The sequence below is a fragment of the Varroa jacobsoni genome, unplaced genomic scaffold (genome assembly GCF_002532875.2).
Source record: "Varroa jacobsoni isolate VJ856 unplaced genomic scaffold, vjacob_1.0 scaffold_253, whole genome shotgun sequence".
NCBI lineage: Eukaryota > Metazoa > Arthropoda > Arachnida > Mesostigmata > Varroidae > Varroa > Varroa jacobsoni.
In genome coordinates, this window is record NW_019213155.1 from 993,419 (window position 1) to 1,014,577 (window position 21,159).

The 21,159-nt window shown below is 39.1% G+C and overlaps 3 protein-coding genes and 1 long non-coding RNA gene across 6 annotated transcripts in view; 2 read left to right on the forward strand and 2 right to left on the reverse strand.

Annotated features, from left to right (window-relative positions):
* LOC111258668 (uncharacterized) overlaps positions 1-6,918 on the forward strand; it is an 11,039-nt gene extending 4,121 nt beyond the window's left edge. Inside the window, exons 5-6 of one of the 3 annotated variants that reach the window (XR_002679130.2) lie at positions 4,832-4,885; positions 5,109-5,403. This is a non-coding gene — a long non-coding RNA (uncharacterized LOC111258668). Of the gene's footprint in view, positions 1-4,831; positions 4,886-5,108; positions 5,404-6,830 lie in introns of those variants that run through there. The other 2 variants (XR_002679131.2, XR_002679129.2) reach the window with 2 other exon arrangements.
* Positions 1-8,234, reverse strand: part of didum (dilute class unconventional myosin) — a 26,391-nt gene extending 18,157 nt beyond the window's left edge. The window contains exon 1 of the mRNA XM_022830120.2: positions 5,951-8,234. Within this exon, the coding sequence (XP_022685855.1) occupies positions 5,951-7,766 (1,816 nt within the window). The 5' untranslated portion in view covers positions 7,767-8,234. The remainder of the gene's footprint in view (positions 1-5,950) is intronic.
* mRpL32 (mitochondrial ribosomal protein L32) lies at positions 6,920-19,301 on the forward strand. Its single transcript, XM_022830128.2, has 3 exons — positions 6,920-7,049; positions 18,050-18,253; positions 18,805-19,301. Exons 2-3 carry the CDS (start codon positions 18,101-18,103, stop codon positions 19,087-19,089), a joined length of 438 nt encoding a protein of 145 aa, XP_022685863.1. The 5' UTR covers positions 6,920-7,049; positions 18,050-18,100; the 3' UTR covers positions 19,090-19,301.
* On the reverse strand, positions 13,355-16,485 carry l(3)neo43 (cytochrome c oxidase assembly protein COX16 homolog l(3)neo43). Its single transcript, XM_022830129.1, has 2 exons — positions 15,895-16,485; positions 13,355-13,705 (listed from the first exon to the last, which is right to left on the reverse strand). The coding sequence occupies exons 1-2, from the start codon at positions 16,073-16,075 to the stop codon at positions 13,497-13,499; spliced, it is 390 nt and encodes a 129-aa protein (XP_022685864.1). The 5' UTR covers positions 16,076-16,485; the 3' UTR covers positions 13,355-13,496.
* Positions 19,302-21,159: the final 1,858 nt, after the last annotated feature.

Genomic DNA, 21,159 nt, shown 5'->3' on the forward strand with positions numbered 1-21,159 from the left:
GCTCCATAAGATCTATAATACACAGAAGAATACAGTTCTCTTTTCCAGAGCTACTTGAGATTTGCTGGTCGTAGGCTTGTTTATGGCGACGGCTAGCGTACGATTCAGTTTTGTTAAGGCTGTTTCCATTTGGTACTGCAAAAAAAGGAAACAGGAGATTATGAACAGTGACGTCTCTGTTTAGCGTCACGAGTTCCTCCTGCCGTCGACAAAGAACGTCTTGACGTCCGACTGGAAATCCTTCAGCCAACGAAGCGTTGAGAATCTCGTGATGGACCAGAAAAATTTCTGCCGCTCTTCGGGCACTTCCTTGAACCACCGTAGACATGAGTTAGGCTCACTATACAAGTAAAATGATGAATAAAGCGTATTTTCAATAGTGATAATAGTTTGGGTGCTTTGGAATCCGTAGCCTCTCCTGTGTAAGTGCTTACATTTTTTCTGCACACGCAATTTGATGTCGTCGAACAGAGTGAGAAGCCTTCTGTGCTAATAACGGCAGCAGCTTCATCTGCGCTATATGGATTCACAAATACATATTAGTGTCTTATAGGAAGAGTACATGCAAAGCCCACCGATTAGAAAGATGAGAAACGTTATAATAACAAGCTAAACAACAAAAATTGGCCCCCTTAAGGCACTGGTATCCTTGTCAGCTCGTTAAAGTCATGCCCTCAAGCCTGGCCATACGGTGTTTCATAAGTGAGACAGGCACAACTTCGAAAAATTTTCGTGCATAAAAAATCGTAAATGCGAGCGCTGATTAGCAAGAAATACAACTGTATTACAATAAAAAGATGCTTAAAGATAGTACCTAGGCAGATTTTTGACGGTAGATACAACTACGTGTGTAACTGATTGACTCAGTGGAATTCGAAGTACTAACGTTCTGTATTTACCAATTACTAAGTAATTCTCTGCCTATTTATAAAATCGATTGGTTCAAAGACGAGCGCCTGTCTGACGTGGCTGCTGCCATCAAAATCTACAAGAAATAGACAATATGGCATTATAACACACAACAAACTTTCATATGAGCTAACATCATCGATAGTTGGTATCTCCCTTCTGTCTAAGAGATTAACTGTCAGTAGAAATAAATGGATAAAACTATAGTGCTCGAGCAACTTCACAGTAGTACAATTATTACGAATATTAATATTTCAAAAACCTACTACTTACCTTTGAATGGTCTTATTCCGATAGCTGCGTTTGCAGTTACCGAAACATCTACGTCGAAATAGAATCAATAGTAAAACGTTCCAAATATTAAATCATTTATAGAACTGAAAAGTTCTAACTGAAATGGTTTGTTTCATCGACTTGAAGATATGCACATTTTTTAAGGTATCAACCCGCTATCACGGGCTAAACTTAGCAGGTATCTCTTTTTTAGGTGAGGTTTCAAGCTGACAAAGCTCTTTGGCCGTTCGTGACGGCACTAGCTTAAAGTGGCAACGTTACCGAGCGAAGAACCGCGCCCTGAATAACGGGACGTTACTATAAAAGCAGCCGTAAGAATCGCGCCCACATGCTTTTGACGAATAGGCTCGCTTTTTTTGTCGAAAAGATTGTTTGCTAGCGATTTTTTTTTTATTTCTATGGCATCGACGTTACACTAGCATCAAAGATAATTCACGCTGCAGTTTTAATTTCTCAACTGAGATAATGCCAGTGCTTGCATCCTCTATCTAATTGTATCGTTTATAATATGGCCACGGTACGAATAGTACTGCCATACGGCATGGCAATACCAGTAACACACTTATAATGCCAAGTATATAGATCGGATCCTAATAATTCAGCGTCTATTTAAACTTATCCTCAAACAACGTCAGATAAATTCCAAGAAGCTATGCACTAATTAAGCCAACCCAGATGCCCAGATTCTTCCAGAGATAATAGGATCTTATTGACAAAAAGTACGCGCCTGAAATGTATGTCGATACGTGTCCGACTGTTAACCTTCTCGGTAAAAGGATATTTTTACACGAAATATAATATTTTAAATATGTGGCTGCAAACAACATGGACCAATATAAAATGAACCCAGGAGTACGTAATAATAACTGCGGAACTGTAACAACGAGTATGCTCACCTAGCGAATGGATCTACAAATTGCAGGGCTTTGGCTGTGTGGCTTATAGCGACCAGGAGGAACTGTTTGACGACTTTCCAGTCATCCTCCAATGAGAGTTAAGGGTAATTTGTACAAAACACTTTACTACTAGCTAAAAAAAGGAAAAATACATTCGGCAAAGATTTAAAATTTACCATTTTTCTAAAAAAGTGTGCATAATAATGTATTTTTGCTAACTCCTCAAGCCCCTCCTGGATATAGAAGAATATTCTTTATCGTGGTACGGCTAGAAGTCATTTCAGCAAAAATAAAACGGTGATTCGAAAAAGCACAAAGCTTACAGATAAACGTGTGGTCTGCTGGATCTATTAAGGTCATACATGTGTACCAGGTGTCATTTCGGGTCAGCATACAAACGACAATTGTAACATCGTCTAATAATTACAAATCAACTGAGGTAATGGTAAACAGTGGTGCCATTGCCTAATATCTATCCGGTTTCCTAAACACTGGCAATGTTTAGTTTTATTGAATGGACGCACATTTTCAATTGGTTGTTTCTGTTCTATGATTTCCTGATTTGACCCTTGACTTTCGGCGAGATTTTTGCGGTAGAACATTCATCGCATTATCAATTGTCCATCGCGTTACGGCGAATCAACCACATATATCGAACTTTAGTGTGGAGAACGAAAAGGGGAACGTTCTGGCCGCTGTAGGCATTTGCGTTTGTCCCCATGATAGCTTAGTGGGTAAAATATTTGTCTGCTGAGGACACGCTGTGGTCTAGATTTAAAACTGGGTATTTGAACGCTGAGAGTCAGCTATCTGATCGAATGATGCCCAACAACGATATCGGACGTAAAACTCGAAACGTAGAGAAACATTTGTATTCAAGTCTATCACTACTAATTCCAAATTACTAATGGCAGTGCAGCATTGCGTCTAGACTACTGCGCAAAATCCGTAAATCGGACAGCCTTCATACATTCGGGGCTCGCTCTCCTTTCTCGTGAGACGGGATGAAGTTATGGAGGTAAAGACATCGATACGTCGTGCAGAAGGAGTTACCGCTGCGGGTAGATGGCGTGATTGCTCTCTCATCTATGCCGCCGTAGCGGCTCTGTTCGATTGAATTGGGAGGGACGTTCAGCAGACCGGAGTCACTATCTGACTACGTTCGTCAAGCGCGACAGCACTCACTGTTCATTTAATTCGCTATTTTGGCCGACGTTTCTTCGGAACATTTTGTCGAAGCGATGTTTTTCGGCGCAACAACAGGCGCTGCTGATGCCATACCGGGAACTGACATACCCACGCACTCGAAATTGTTCCTTTCCCCTTCTCTGTGCTCAGACATTAACTTCTTCTGCGGGCGCAGCTGCTATTTGTTGAATGGAGCGACTTGTGCTGGTTGATCTTCTGCGGACATCGATACCGTGGCGTCCAGAGCAGAGAGTACCGAAGCACTAAGATAAACCGCTATACGGTAACAAATAGATTCATGAGCAGCTGCAAGCACACACAGGCACACACATACCGCTTACCAACCAGGACTAACGGGCACCGCCGCACGGCCTGGCTGCTACCGGAAAGGCCGTCGATACGATGCTTTCGATTCTACTGTAGTAGTAACCGTAGTAGTTCTAGTAGTTGTTGCAGTAACTATGGCAATAATAGCTCGAGCTGTACTCGCGCCCGCGCAGCCGTGTTATTGACGGCGGGGTCACTGCCGCTGTCGCCTTTACCAACCGCCCTGCTACATACTGTATTTACCAGCCGGCGCACGGCACTTACTTCGACCAGAAATGGGCAAAAATAACATGGAACTTAGTACCATATCTACGAGAGCCGTCGTTCTGCACGCTGAAGCCTGCGTTGTTTTTGTTACTGCCTGTTGACAGCTGCTGTTCAGCTGATACGAATATATGGAGTAACTATTTAGTCGGCACTTCAACGGGCAGGTGAAGACCATCGCCGATCGAAGCAGATGGCCAAAAGAATCAAAAGGCCAACGACATCAACCATCGTATTTCACAATATGCTACATTTAAGCCGAATTGTATTATGGCTATATATTATAGATGCTGCAATTGTAGTCGCAGCAGCGGCAAGATCAATGGAACTTACAGTAACTTCGGTATAACATGGCGTCACTTGCAGAAAATCGATCGGTCACCGCTTTTGCAAGCGCTACCATCCACAACGATAAGCGCTACGCTAATCAAAACAATGCGGTTGTCATTGTAAGACAAAGCACTATCTGTCCTCAGGTTGGGGGTACACACGAGTAGATGAACCCATAGAAACAGATACAGATGCGCATTTGCCACTTTGTTGCCATAAAAATGATGGCCCTTTCTGGCGACGAAAGCAGTTGGCTGGCTCCATTCATTCTATAAATGAGCAAGCGTGAAATAAATGGTCAAATAGATTCCTAAAAAAATACGTCTCATACGAGACGGGTACGTATTGACAAAGATGAATAGAACAAGCAGGCCGGTGACAGAGGTTTCGTATCGTTGAAGGCTTTTTTCGTTTTGACGATTGCGGTCGGTATCGCTTCTGTTATGAACACTAGTGTATATAGCCTTGCTCAATAAGCAGTATATACAAGTAGAGTCAATGCATTTGTAGGCTGCGATACTCGTATATCACGAGACGGCAGTAGATAAGTTAGAATGCTTAAGTAACAAAGATAATTAGTGAAGACCATTAGTCATGATTTGTTTCCTCATACTGTTTCGAAGGTGCACCGAACTTATCATTGAGTTGTCCGTCGACGAACTATATGCGAGGCAAAGGTATGCTTAGACAGAAATCACCCTACAACAATTGACAATTAATAACAAAACAGAAAAACAGTCAGTTCAGACAACCTCATAAGTATAGCTCAAAGTTATCTAGCAACAAAAAAACGCTAAGCTAATTTTCGAATGATAACACGCTATCGCGTGTCGAAACCAACCGTCGCAGAACGATTATATTCTCAGTTTCGACATAAACGAGCGTCGTCTTTGTTTTCAGGTCAACAGCTTACGTGTATCTAATGTACTAACTGGCGCAGACCTTTAAACAATACATCGATTGGCCCGCGTATCTTCTTAAGAACTTATACTTTGAAAAGTAACGCCGCTACTAGGAAACAAGTAACGCAGAGAATGACTGAATCGAGTTTGTACGTGTCATCTTCCGATTTCGTAAGACATCGTGAACGTATCGGTCTATTCCTCCACAATATATCAATCTATTATTATAACGGTGATTATTGTTACCCAACGTGATTAGTAAACGGCAATAAATTACTTTACTATTAAAGATACATAGACAGATTCTGTAAGATCATCCACACAAATGGATTTCCGATCTATTGTAACGTATTTATAATTATTTTTCGTACTTCGATATCAGCATTGCGTAATATTGTATGTTACTAACTGGTTCAGTGTCGAACACTCTGGCTATGCTAAATTTCAATGAACTTCATGTTATGCTGTCATTGAAGCAACACTTCGCAGCAAGCAGAGCTTCACTAAGTGAGGAGAATTCGTAGGCTGACTCCCTGAAATGCAGTTGCCTTCGATTTAGTTATTAGCCGCCTTAAACGGAAGGCTCTAGACAGGTTTAGCATTTAAATAGCTACTTACTAGGGGGACTTTAAACAGTCAGTCATATTTGGCGATAATTGAGCTTGTTTTAATGTCGTTTTTCGATTTAGACATTTACGCTAAATGTAGACATGATGAAGTAAAACGCTGGCTGCCTTCGGCCGCTGTTCGAATAGACCTTCGACAACGGGGCTTCGAATAACCATCATAATCGATAAAATGACTGGCGTAATTTAATTCACACTATGTGAGGGAACGTACCTGAAGTCTGTAGTTGCTGTTGCTGCGAGTTCTTTGGAGCATCCGGCTTTTTGAACAGAACTGTTGCAAATGGCAGTCTTGCTGAAGCCAGTAGGTCAAGTTGGTCCTCTACTACAGTATCCATGTTCTTGTCCTTGAACCCGCGGCAGTCGTAATCAACTTCACCCGCAAAGTGCACCACAATAAACTCTTCTTGCGACAGTTTTGGCTTCTTAAAGTGTTCAAAGCCTTTGCACTGCATATACAGCTTTTGGCACCACTGTTCGTCCGATCCTTTCGGCAAGCGACACTCCTCGTCGAGCAGATCGAGGATTCCCAATTTCGTTTCAATCAGGTTAATACACGGCTGGTTGTCGTAGAAGTCGATATAGCTCCAGCGTATCGCTTCCCTTGCGTACTCTTCCTGTTCTAATTTGAATACGTGCTGATTAAATTGCTGCTGAAGCTTCTCGTTGGCATAATTAATGCAGAACTGCTCGAACGAATTTCGCTGGAACGTCTCAAAGCCGTAGATGTCGAGTACGCCAATAAAGTGTTTGCGTTTTTCTTTACCTATGAGTGCCTTGTTTACCGATCCGACGATCCAGTCAAAGAGAGTGGCGTACATATGTTTGGCTAAAGCGTCTCGAGACATCGAAGCCTCTGGTGGCCTTTGCTGTTTCATAACTATTTCCCGGCCTATTTGAACCTTAATGACGCAAAGCGCTTCCTTCAGTCTTTCCTTCTCGAGTTGTAAAAGATCACAAAATGCCACAAAGCCTGCCTGGTCCATATCAACCCGTGATCCCCCGTCACCTTTGACAAAGGCTAAATTACCTAAATGGAGTATACTAGCCATTATCTTGAACATTGACGTTTGGTCATCTTTGCTAAATTGCAGCGTATTTAGGGACTCAACGAAACACTTGAACTGAGCAAGGTCGTCAACGTCCTTTATAGAAGGGCATTTGCCCTGATTAATATAGCGGAACTCTTTGCACGGCCGCAGCCTGAGGTGCTTCCATTCATCGAGATTGGTTCCAGCTGCGCACAGCTGGTAAAACACGTGATAGTTTCGCTCGTCCTCAGCCTGAAAGACGACCCGCGACTTCTCGAGCAGGTAAGTTCGCATATGCGCACCGACAATGATGTGTTTCGAATTGAAATCGATCTGGATATATTTGCCAAAACGGGAAGAGTTGTCATTTCGTGTCGTTTTGGCATTACCAATAGCTTCCATTATCGGATTAGAAGCAATCACCTTGGCCTCTATGCGCGATTCCGACGACTCGCCCCCAACCGTAGCAAAAAACCTCATAGCGTACTTGGCTGACACAGTCTTCCCTGCTCCTGATTCACCTGACACGATAATCGATTGATTTCGTCCTTCACGCTCCATTTTGGTGTAAGCCTCTTCCGAGATGGCGTAAATGTGCGGGTCGAGGTCGCCCATGCTGGCGCCCCGGTATGCCCAGATCGCCGTTTCATTGTAGATGTCCAGCGATTCGTAAGGATTAATGGCCACGAGCACAATTCCACAGTATGTGTATATGATATTTTTACTACAAAATCGAACCTGGAGATTGTGAAGTACAGCAGGCTCGTGCAGGTACGACAACGCAGTAAGATCGTTTCCACCAACGAGGATGTCAGGATTCCGCAAAAACGGTAGATCACCAACAGCTTTGACGGCAAGAACTTGTGTCGAGCCATCTTCAAATTCAATCTCTATCGATTTCTCATCCCAGTCGCGCATCAGCTGGCCAGCACGCCAGATCACTTGCTTGTCCTCGACCCAAACACGGCATCCTTTCGTATATAATTCTTTTGAAGTCATTTTAGTCTGTGGCCTCCCTGTGCATCGGCAGGCCCTGACCAGACGTCCGATGCAGTTTCTTTCGTGCAGTTGTCACAACTATAAAGTTATACGTTAAGCATATTTTTGCTTTGTTAAATACATGAAATATCGCCGATTGCAACAAGTGACACTGCTGGTAAACCAGCGCATATATAAAGGTAAACAGAGATGATTCAAGTCGGACACAAACACAACACAACATACAAATATATATACAGGCCAATTTTGACTCAAACTGATTTCTTCTGATGATCTTAGCGCTCCAGCGCCTCACGTGGCAGCAGTTATTGCACTTTACAATTTTGAGGCTATTTGATGCAGTTCCTCTTTAACTATATGGAGGAACGGATAAAATCTCCGAGCCCGCTTTTCATCTACGCCGTCCTCTGTCAATTCTCTACACACGAAGCACCCGTACTGCTCCGTGCTACGCTAATGCCGGCTCAGTTTAACAGGCTGCCAATAAAAGGCTCGAGCTGAACCAAGTTCGCTTGCCTTTGTCGGAGTGACGTCAAAGGAAAGGGCACGTTCCAACCAACACCATCTCCACCATAGCAGAGACGAGGGAAAGAACGTGATCTCGACCGGCGGGCTGACTCAAATTCAACTTCAAAGGCTTTGCATCGCTCACGGATAGGGCGATTTATCGGTCCTGTCTGGCAAGTGACCGTACAGCTTTTATTAAGCTATAGTCGCTCATGATTAACAACAACACAACAAACTGCACTTTGGCCATCTGAGTGACGGTGCCAATGCGACCCGTCGTTCTTCGCTAATCGCTACATGCGTACATACAGGCAGACAGACAGACAGATGGACGGACGCACGGGCTGACAGACAGCGGCTTTAGCTGTGCTATCCTTAACATCGATCCATACACTTCTCCAGATAACTGTCAACTACTGCCGTTGAGATAACGATAGCAACGGCCACGATTGCAGCTGTACCAGAAAAGAAACGGCCGCATAACGACATATTAGTATTGTAGCGCGGTACAGTAATGGTAGTAGTTGTTCCTAATGTTTTCTCTTTCTTGTGTTTTGGCAACGGTGGCGCCACCCGTGAAAGGGTCATCCGAGGGAGGGCCGACGCGGCTAATTTCAAAGCAATGCCGAGTACATAAATGTTAGATGTTCATCGCTGGGTGATATCCGACATTCGTTCAATTTCGTTGAATAAACTAAGCAATTTTAAATTCTTTGACGCGCGTAGCCGTAGTTAGTGTGGTCACGGTCGCGGTGATTTCAATGGGATAGCTGATCGCTGATCGTAATATCGACAGAACATATACATCTTATATAAAATAAGGGCTCAATTATTTGTGGTAGCAACTACAAGGCTGCTGTGGATGTTTATTTGATTCTATACGCACATTTTACTTAGATTGGATTTATCTACAAAGGGTAATATGATACTGAGAATCTTATTATATATACACATATGAAGATTCTTAGAAGCACTGAACAATTTGATGATTAAGTGGTCTAAAATAGTGTTCAGCGCCTTGAAAAACACTGTTCAATGATAGATAGTTTCAAGGTAAAATTCAGCAGGACGTCTGAAACTTTTATGGCATATTCAGGTTGAGTTTCTCCTAAATTAAGAAAATCGAAACTTTTTTCTCCACATGAAGCACAGTAATAGAACTGACTAAACTAAGGTTGCTATTAGATTTTATCTTAGAGCAAATTTGAAAAATCTTACTTTTGTAATGTCTGCGGTAGCAATATGTGTATAACTTAGGGAAGTTCTACACTCGCCGTCTCTTTAGCCGATTTTTGAAGTACTTATGAGTTTGTCTATAATTTTTTCTTGTAAGCTTGTCGAGGGCATCAAACTAAGAAAGAAGACTTAAACTTTTTGTACCTTCTTTTCTGTATGCAATGCATTTGTATATTCTAAATGTTGGTTACTTAATTTTTTCTCACCTACAGTGTTTCAGTTATAAAATTGCTCTTAAGAAAGCGTCGTTAATTACGCAATCATTTTATGATTTAAGCTATTTGGTTATTAAAGATAGAGAGCTATGAATTAACTTCGAACACATCCGAATTTATTTTTCGTATTTCAAGAATAAGAAATGAGCAACATTTAGGTGTTTAATCCTCGTGGATCTAAGGTGTGAGTCGTGGAAGAAAAGGTTCGAGTGCTTTTGCTACTATCAGGGCGTTATCTATTATACAAATATTGCCTATAAAGTGCTAAAATATATTCTGTAACAACATCTTACATGATGCTTTAAGAATATGCACTTGCCTTGTAAATGCACTAATATTCGTGTCTTTTCGAAGATGATTCAGAGAAATAAAGAAGTGAAAATAATATATTTAAGCAATGATAATGATGACGATCATACTACTAATATCATTGTTATTATTATTGTAATAAATTTAGTTGAAATGACTTTTGTCATTTGTGACACTTATACTGCGTCGATCTTTTCCAGGATCGCTATAAACTATCTATATACAATATAGTATGATAGATTCCCAAACATGAATGTGCCTACATTTGAAAGGGAAATCGCCTCAAAGAATAAAAGGACGTTGAGGTTACCTCTATTATATTTTACTTCAGTTACATTGGAATCAGTTCTATACGATTATTGATTCCTGTGCAAAAGTAAGCTACTCGTTAGGGGTCCTGTTTTTTTTTAGACTATCATAGGCTGTTATTTGAAATGAGAAAGACGCGGAAAAAAGATTTCTCTGAATTCATGTTGGCTGTTGATGTTATCAACAAAGCCAACTTACAACTAGATATTAGCATTTCTAGGTTTAATATTTACTATTGTTCTGTTTATTGAGGCGTTCGAGTCCAACCTTGGTGTCGTAATTATGATGAAAAATCTAAAACAATTCTCCATATTCAAGAGATTATTGTTTGTCTTAAAGCTTAATAAGTGTAATGACTTCAACTTTAAAACAATATTGGACCTTCTGCTTAACATAATGTCAGAATATTTTCAATAATTTTCCAGCCCTCAGTTTTTCTTCATTTAGATACCGAGAGGTTCGGTGCTGACTGTAGATTTAGATTATTTTTCTCATTCTAGTTAACTGCCATCAGCCATCAGTTTGGAGCTGCTTTTTGTCCGACATTTCAGTGCCGCAAAGTGGATTAGTTTGACAAGATAATGACGAGTTTAATGCAGTTCGTTATTGCACAAAATTCTGACGTAGAAACGAAATTGCGAATAACCAGGTTGCCGGTCAAACGTTGCTTGTACTGTCCGCAAATCACAAAGACAATGCTAACGCACTTGTTTCATTACTTGAAAACTTTGAAAAATTTCCTGCGAGAAAGTGTCGTATACTCCTATTCGACTTAACTTGAATTTCCTCACTACTTATCGAACCAGACGACGCTTTTTTGATCTTGTTACTTGCCCTACCTCTAAGACCTGTCTTGATCACGTTTGGGAAAGTGATTATCTCGTCGAAGATTATTTTCAAATTAGAAATCTCTAAATAAAATTCGATAATATAAGTCAGTTAGTCGTGCACCGAACGAATCTAGGAAAGCCTATATTCGATTTGAAGCTGCTAGTGACTGTCATGCCAAAACCTGGCTCCTTATCGATGCTTACAGGACAAATAAGACAAAACTCCTTGTATCAATGATGGGATAGTGGATACACTGGTTCTGCTAATATTTCAAGGTACTTTGCCGAATATTCTTCTATTGTTGCCACCAAAATTAACCATTTCTCATTTTATACTAATGAATGTTCTAACTATTGACGCCAGAACGTTTCTATTAGCTGCAACTGTTCTTTTCCCCTTCTATTCTAATACCAGCATTTTTCAGTTACTTAAACCCTCCAAATCGGTTCAATAGACTTTACTCTATCTGTCCAGCTAAAATACTTAAACTTAACATTCACTATTTGACGTTCGCAATTTCATTCATTTAGAACGCTAGCTATTTCGTGATTTTAGACACTTTCCCGTTTACACACTTTCTGCCTCATCTCACCTCACCAGCGCTGCTTTAGCTTGGGTTACTCAACCAAGCTAAACTTGCGGGTCTTGCGTAATGGCTTTTTTATAGAGCAGCAATGTGGTGGTCCATGTATTTCTTGATGTTCTTTATAAGAAGGCTTTCCACTGATGCGAACACGAAATGCTTTTTTTTCATATAAGACTATTGAGAAATTCTGCGAAGAGTTCCGTAGCTGTTTGTCAGATAAATTTCTTCAGATTAACTTTTCAGAGGTGCTTACAGCATCTCTTAAATATGATCTTTGTCTGCAACATTCCTTTTTCAATATGTCTTTACCCTTTTCCCTTCCTGCTGATAACGCTCTCTTATTATTATTATTATAGTACACTCGAGTATTTGCGGACGACCGCAGTACACTCACAGGGATAAATGACCACTTTAGATATTAAAAAAAATCAACTTCTTTATAAAATCACTGGTTAAAACCTACACATCAATTTGCTATTTCTTAATATGCTTAGGCCAGTAGAAGTATTATTTAGGGCTTCTCAATTGACCGTCCATATTCCTGATCTTCATTACTTAAATGAAATAGGAATCTTTGTTAAGATTATTAGGTGAATCCCTTGAATACACCGATGGAATGGTTCCGATCAACTCTCACTAAAAAGAGTGACAATTATTTGGAATAAGATACGTTTGTCTCCATCTATAGATTCCTTCCGCATCCTAATATATAACGCACCCTACAATATCTATTTGCTTTATGATTTGAGCCGCAGGACATAATACTTCTATTGGGTGACCACAGATTCAGCAAAATGGCACTCTACGTACAGTATTCAATACACCTAGGTAGGCCTTGGTTATTTTTGATATTAACACAATCTATCTTGTTTCCCAGATACTTCACCTTAAATTTTGAAAGCAGATGAGAAAGGCCATTCATTAATGTATTAATCCGAGATATATGATTTTTTTCCCGTACCCTCGTAGTACCTAGAATAAATAGCAAGATGAAAAATTAAAATTATGGGCATACATTGCAAAGGCATGGCTCCGATTACTAACTCCTCCTTATTTATAACTCGCTATCTGAACTCCTTCAAAATATAAACTTGTCATGTCGATTCAAAGAAGGATCCGTTTTTCCTTCTTCTTTTGTCCATTTAATTATTTTCACACTTTTCCAAGATCATCACTTTAATCTATATAAAGCAAATATTAACACAAATATTTGTTGTGGCATAAGGAATCTATATGTGATAGGTGTAGGTGCATCCACTGCCCGTAACCCATGACATTTTTGCACCAGCAATTGATAAGGATAAAGATATTGATTATTACTTATTCCCTAACATTGGTTGCATCAATCTGGAGGCAGACAACGGTGATGCACAGTGCTTAAAGAACAAACTTTGCGTTGCTTTCCAGTATTTTGCTCAAACGTCGCTTGTGGTTTCACTTTCTGTATCTAAAGATTTTTATATTCATTTATTGAGTGTCATATAAAATTAAACTACAAGAATTTCTTTCATCATCTTTCATGATGGTTAAAAATTGTTTATTCTTGCATTTCATAGCTAAGTTCAAAGTTCGATCAAAAACAATGAAAAAACAAATTTTTCATAAAAATAACGCACTACAACTTTATTCTACTTTCTTAGTCTTTTTCCTATATTTTATAAGTACACTCTAATTGACTTTAAAATTCTATGTACATTAAACAAAAGGTTCATCATATTCACTCAATTTTATGATGTTTTATGCTCCTGACTGTAGTTGCTGTCTTCGCGCCTTCTGCAGCTCTCTGTCCTTTCGAGCTTTTTCTTTCATTTTTTCCATAAACGTCCCATCATTTTCCCATGGTCTCGGCCCGCGAACATTCTCCCAAGAATCCGTGTCCATTTTTTTTATATCTGTTTCATAAATGATGTCGATGTTTGTTTCCCCTTCGTCTTTCTTCTTTAAACCTGAATGGAATCAAGAATAACATTCTTTATGTAAATATATATAGAAAAGGTAGAGCTATAAGGCCAAAATTTGCTTAACGTTATCGTTGAAAAACGGACGCCATAAGAGGGAAAAAAAACACTGTTCCACAGAAGGTGCGGCTATATGGGCCGCTAAGAATTTTATGCGAATAAGTTACCAATCAAACAAAGTTAAAGGAAAATGCTTTTCTTCATAGGAAAGGTTATGATTATAGGTAGAAGAAGCGATTCTTTGTGATCATTTACTGCCAATTTAAGCAAAGCAAAAACTATGGTCCGACCGTCACAAATCCACTTGAAATTCTACTGCACAATGTAGAGCCATGTTGCAACGGCCTTCTCAAGTTACGGCATTTTCACGAGTTGTACTTAGTTTAATAGATGAAGACTATGTAATTATCATGCTTATGTCTCATTTTCTTATTTTATATGGTAAATTTTGATTGACCACAATCCTTCCTGACTATCCGCGACGTGGTGCCCGAATATTAATATACTGTTTTGCCCAAACATATCACACAATGCTGATACCACCGATATCTGGTACAACGAGTGTTTTCAAGTTTAAGTTGACATATATACGCAGTCTCACTGAGTCCATTGTACTCTGAAGCCATTTAGTTCTTTTATTTCTCGGAAGAATTAGCGTAGAAGACTCAGTTTTTATATATATTAGAGCTGATGTAGCCATCTCATCCTGGTTGTCTAATAAAGCTCAGTGTAGTTATTCTTATAGAAAGTAAGTTGCTTTTAGTTTGCTTCGGGAAAAAATAGCTTGGAGACACGTGAAACGGCGACAGAAAATGAGCTTCTTTATTATTCAACAAAATTCTATAAAGCGCGAAAAGATATTAACTGTGTCACACACATCAATCTTCCTATGTATATTAGGCTGTTACAAGCGAATCCGGCAGACGATGAAATTTGGTTCGTAAATACTCCATCCTAGAGACTTATGAGTGAAAATCAGTTCTGTTTATTTGAGAAAGAATTAATTGAAAGAAGTAGCGTTTTGGCCTCGAAAATCAATGCTCAATAAGCAAGTTTTTTTCTTCGAAGACACAGTGCTGCGGAAATTCATCGAAGATTGGTGAAGACATTAGGTAATTAGACCTTAAGCGAAATGATGCAAACGTTTTAGAAACACAGATTGCAATGTTGAAGATCATCGAAGAGGCGATTCGATGTTGGAACACAAAAGAGCAGAATACATTGTCGCAATTTGGAGGCGTTTCACGAAGACAGGGTTTTGGACCTAAGGGCTCTGTCAGCCAAACTGACATTCCACATGTAGCGAGTTACAGAATTATAACCAAAGTACTGAAAATGCAGAAACTGAGTAAAAAAATAGGTTCCTCATAAATTGACTCCAGTTGCAAATGCGTATATTCCATATGCATTTTGTGGAACTTCAGCCAACGAAAAATCCACCTGAAACATACGGTCTCAATAAACGAGGCATGTATTGATCTTTACCGCCAACCGGAAAGCGTCCAGGTGGGATAATGGCGAAGAAAAATCAAGTTCGGTGGCATTGTCAAGTAGATTGCGAGGTAAGATGTTGATAGTATTTGCAATGGATACCAGGAGTGTCTGCTGTTTAAAATACTTGCAGAAAATGAGTATAGCTTACTCGGGTTTCTCAATGGATTGATGGACAGTTGTTACGGTAATCAAAGGTATGTGATCTAGTTATTTGATCAATTATATCCATAAGTAGAGAAACGCGTGAGATATGGAAACACTCTGTAGGTCTATTCATAAGTTTCCAAAACGCTGGGACAGCTGTTCTGTCACACGTATTGGCAGGTTATCGATAGCTCAACTAGTTCATAAATTTTTAATGTCAATAATAAGGAATCGCTTGTAACCTTTCCTGTAACCTGTGTCATATACTCGTAGGTTGAAAAGTATAAAACCTACTTTCAAAAAGCGTAACCGCAACAAGTAAGTAAAACTGCAAGACATCTGCCTTTGTTATTTTCGCACCTCATCACATTTGGCAGGCGTTCTGGCGCAAAAAAAGAACAACGTATTATAATGCAACTCTTCTCGAGTTCCCCGTAAACAAATCGTTCACTAGACGCGATTACATGCCACATGCTAACAATAACCAGTATTACAGCTCTACCAGATGTGTTGTAACTAACTTCGCAAAAGTTGCTTACCGTATTTAGCCCATTCTTCTTTTGTGAGTTTCTTTGTTGAGGATACCTCATATCTTAGTGAAGTAAACTCTTTTAATCCAAGTAATCCACCAATCATAAAAAGTCCAAAAGGAGTTCCAAATCTTATAAAACGACCCTGCTGTGAGTATGCTTGCTTGATGCGAAGTAAAATTTGCATCATACTACGTTAAACGGGTATTCAATTATTTACACAAACAACAAATATTTACACACTTGTCAATGTACAGCAAGCACTCAGAAATTGTTAATGGTGGAAACAGCAAACCGTGAATGAAATATAAGAAGCAATATCAGTGATCGATATTCAATTGATTGCACTTTCCAAGGAATACAGTATAAGCGTAAGTTGATCCACTGCATAAATGAACAACATATGTTGATCCTGTTTTCTTTGAAGACAATGTCGTAATAAAAAAAATTACGATGTATCAAGGCTGTATAGTTTGAGTAAATTGGACATTGAATAACTGGATATTTAGAGAAAAGACACTCGTAAACATTGGTGCGCAAGTACGTGTGACCATAGTTGTTCAATTCGATCGGAGCAAGCCAGAAAGTCGTGCTATTCCGCGCGTTAAAGTCGGACCGTAAATTAACGGAAATGACCGTGTTATTTTGCTCGAGCAAGCTTTTGACGAGTGGCTCTAGTGGTAGCATAAATACTATTGGCGCTCTATTTGAGCAAGAAGTGATACATGAGCTGGGTTTATATTAGATGGTAACAAATATGAATCCCATTCAAAGGATAGTCAGAAGACTTATGCAGGTTAGTACGTCAGCAGCGTAGGCTTGAAAGCCAAGTCTCGTTGATTTATAAATCTGCCTTTATGTAGAGTATACACGGCAAAGAAGGTCGCCGCATTCTACGTTATTTACCTAAATTGAAAAAGCGATTGGTTAGATATTTACTGCCTGATTAAAAAATGATACCGCATAAAAAAACTATAGTATGGCGTTTCAAAGCGCCGATGGTAAAATTTTACGTCTGTTATGAAGCTGAGTTTATGATGAAAATCGCTGGATTTTGCAAATCGGTTCACCCTTAACCATATTAGATCAACCAGAGCCTAATAAAAATTACTGGGCGATTGAACCGAAGCAAATGACAACTTTTTTATATGGACAGTAAGCGTCCAGTACAGCTGAAATATTTTCTGCACAAGTCATCCCATATGTGATTATCCAGCCACCAAAATTTATAATAAAATAATGCTACTATATATCATATGGTGAATATATAAGTACAATCGAGTGTAGCTAAGGCAGCATCGTATTAAATGATACAAAAAACTCGTGACATTTGTAAACATCTTCTCCATAGTACTATTTAGGACCAAAAACAAGAAATGGATAATAAGTTGCGTCATAACGTGACTTATTTTTCGGGCTTGTGGTAGAATACAACACGATGGTTGCGCGTGTCATTTGTAAGACAAGCTTTGGATGCAAATAAAAACCAATGAATGCCTATTATGTTCCATGAACTACCGTTTTCGATATCATAACATGGTTTTCTTATTTTAGAGAAAAAATCTCAGATTCTTTTTTATGGCGCTGGCATTTTTCGTCCGGTTTAGACTGTTCAGGTATTTTCAACCAATACTTATTTTTTTTTTTTATCTGAATTCAAAAGCTCATGTCGCGCTCATTACAGTAGCAATGGCATTGCATATGATGTGTGTAGCATCTGTTGTGTTTATTTTCACTTCTTTTTGTAAATTCATGCGTTTTATATTTTATTTTTCAGCCAGCCATGGTATAATAATATCTAATATATCATCCATTTTCAATGTACTATACAATCAAGAGATCTTGAGCATGATTATTTGAATAACAGAATAAAGAATGACTATTTAATCTTCTTCGAAAAAGTAACATAAAATGTAATAAATTCATAAACATTTCGTTACACTTTGGCATTGCCTTTTTGATTAACCACTGGACAACTTACCGAATACAACCCGAATACAGAACAATATTAGTTTTGGAGTGAATATGTTTGAAAGAGACTTAATAAAATATAAATTCCTAAGAGAATATATACTTTTAACCAATTCAATTTATAAGGGAAAAAAGTGAGCGTGATTCATTATCGCGATGTGATAACATTGTGTCCGCAAATTATTTTTTTCAGAAAGCGCATCATCTCTTGCAGGATCCGTCAATTCAGCCTGCTTTGGCTGGCATGTCATGTACAGCCCGTAGCGACGACCTGAGAGCCGCTCCCGCGAAGAGCGTGCTGGAAGACATGCGGGAGGGCATCCTTTTAGCCGTGCAAAGAAACCGCAGATCGGTGGAGCGTCGCATGTGGAGAAGAATTGGCATGCCCCAGTTTGCGGTATGTTGTATGATAAATAATAGGCGAAGCAAATTGCTTTGTAATGATCGTTCTCCTATCCCATTACTAACGGATCTTAAATCTGCCATAGTAGTCTATAAAGCACACATACACTTAGCTATAGTAGTATAGAGTTACGGTTTTGCAGAAATCAATTCTTGTTTACCATCTCGTACTGTTTGCTAATATATTAATTCTAGACATAAACTATAACGTCTAGACGTATATTATACAGTTTTATTTGCAAATTATAGCATCTTTGGAGTCTTTGCAGGCGACTAGTGTCAAAGTATTAACGTTTGGTCATCAACTAATTTTTCACTGACCTTAGCATACCATAGAGATAGTTGATATTCGCGATATAATACCAGTAATAAGGTTAACTGGTTAATGATTTAAAAAAAATGCAATTATAGTTTGACCCTAATAAATGCTTGATTATATTTATCTCAGGATATTATCGAAAACGGCTTTTCTGTTCAGGATGCCCACTATGCGCTGTCATTATCTATTCGGCTATTGCTCATTCCGGTTTCCTCTCTGTATTTCAGCATAAACTCCGTCGAGATCTAAAATGTTGCGTTGAGTGTGGCCACATGCACGAGGCTCATACACTTTGTGGCAATTGCTATATGAAGATTCGGATTGAGGCAGAAGCTATACAAAAGGCTATAGTAGACTCTTTCAGTTGGAACCCGATCGAACAGGATGTTGTGGTGAAGTACAAAGGCGAGGAAATTAGGGCAGAGGATAAAAGCAAGCGCATTATCGAAATGCTTAAAGAAAGGCCGAAATTCTTCTCCAACAATTTACTTGAAAAGGGGAACCACTCCTAAGGCTGCCCCAGGGGCGTATATAGTGAATGCAGTTGTTTTACAAGCCCAAAACTAGCTCATATATATGTGTGCGTTGAAATGCTGCAAATAGTTAAGAAAAATAGCATGTTTTTAGCATGTTTAGACATTTTAGGGTGGTAGCTCTGTTACATCAATGATTGCAGACTATGATGTAAAAACTCTGATTGAATAAATTATCTCCTTTGATATAAGGATTGTTTACTACTGTACAAGTAAATCATTTCTCTCCTACCACTAATGAATCTTTGGAAAATTTTTAAAAATTACGTATTTTCAGTATGTGAATACTTTATGCATAGCAAAAAATCGTAATAATTTCAGCTCACTGCGAGAATCATCGTTTTATAATGCTTGCATGTAATCATCAATGCTGGATCTACACCAGCATCCATCACATAGTCCTCAAGTGTCCCTTAAAAAGATTTATGCTAGGATAGCCGAGGCGGAGCATACGCGCTACCTTCAATAGCAGAATTTTGCTGATCCTGAAACCATTCATCTACCCGGTGCCCGAGTCGTTCTTTTGCAACCGATAAACCGAATACTTTCAACGCTCAATATTGATTCGTTTAGTGATGTTGCATTTCTATAATATATCAATTGGTCGTAGACAACGAGGTTGAGTTGAACAAACTGAAATTCGAACGTTACGTAGGTCTAAAGACGCCATTTCTGTTAACAGCACTTCTTATACACGGATAGCGCCGGTTTCAGGATGACTGATCTCAATGAGCTTGGTGAAGCATTGTACACTAGCTTATTGAACATTGTTAAAGACTGCAACGGAAGACACGTTGATTTTAAGGAGATGTCGAGAGTCTTAACTGAATTAATGGCGAAGCACCATCCCAAATGGAACTGGACTGTTTTATGCGGCGATCAATATGACGTCAGCACTGACGGTCGAAAAATGAGGGACATTATGCTGTGTAAGACAATTGAAGGGGTGAAGGTAATGGTGCTTCGAGGTTCGCCATTGGAGAGGTACATAGGAGGGCCAGCGAATATTTGCGTGGTACGAAATAAGCTGGGCAAAAGCGATACCGACGCGATTAAAGCCGCCGTCGAGTATTCAGCTGGGGATTGTGGTCGAATGACGGAACTTATAAGAAAACATCTCAAGGCAGCTTATCCGTGTGAGAATTGGATCGTTATTGCTGGCGATGACTTTGCGCTCAGTCAAGACTATGAACAGATGCCCTGTCTTGCATTCTGTGCAACCGTTGGGCATATAAGCATCATTGTTGTAAAGGCTCAAAATTTCAATTTTTAGTATACCATTATTAAGGTGAACTAAATCTATGAATTCGTATAAGTGAAGACAAATGTATGGAGCGCAGTTTGAAAGAATAGTCAATATTAAGGACAACTAAATTCTTGAATTGAGTTCGCTTTTTATGAGTTGTTACCTTCTATGTGTTCAAAGTCAAAACGCTTTCCGGCATGGAAAGATTACCAATTTTAATCTCTTGAACCGTAGATTCCTCGTAAACAAAAGTCTCAAGTTATTTTAAGGTCTCTTCGTATTGAAATGAGTACTCTTCCAAAATAGTTCAAAAAAGTTCATATTTATTGTAATCAGTCCATATTTGTTGTGATTTAAAAAATTAAATGCCAAATAGAAAGCGTCTATAAAATATTTACTCACGTTGAAATCAACGTTAATTTTACAATATTATTTCTAATGCTCGTTTAAACAAAAACTGAAGACTTCGTTTAAGGATGTTTAAATACTGTTTTTGCTGAACGTACGATTTGTACTTGTTGAAACAGACAAGGAAATCAATCCTTTTTTTCTCATTATAGGGGTGACGATTCATAGTACGGTTGTTGTTTATAAGACTCGAATAACAGTTCTCCGGTATTAGCATAGAGCTATCTTTCAAATATCTTCCGAATAGCAGCAACTAGTTATGTCAGCTAGTAAATTCAAGATCAAATGAATGTTTTTGCCTAATTACAACTTCGTATCAGTTGAATGTAATTGCAAAATTATGGCTAGCATAGTTTCAGTTCTGTCCGGTTCACATATTCAAAACTTAAACTACA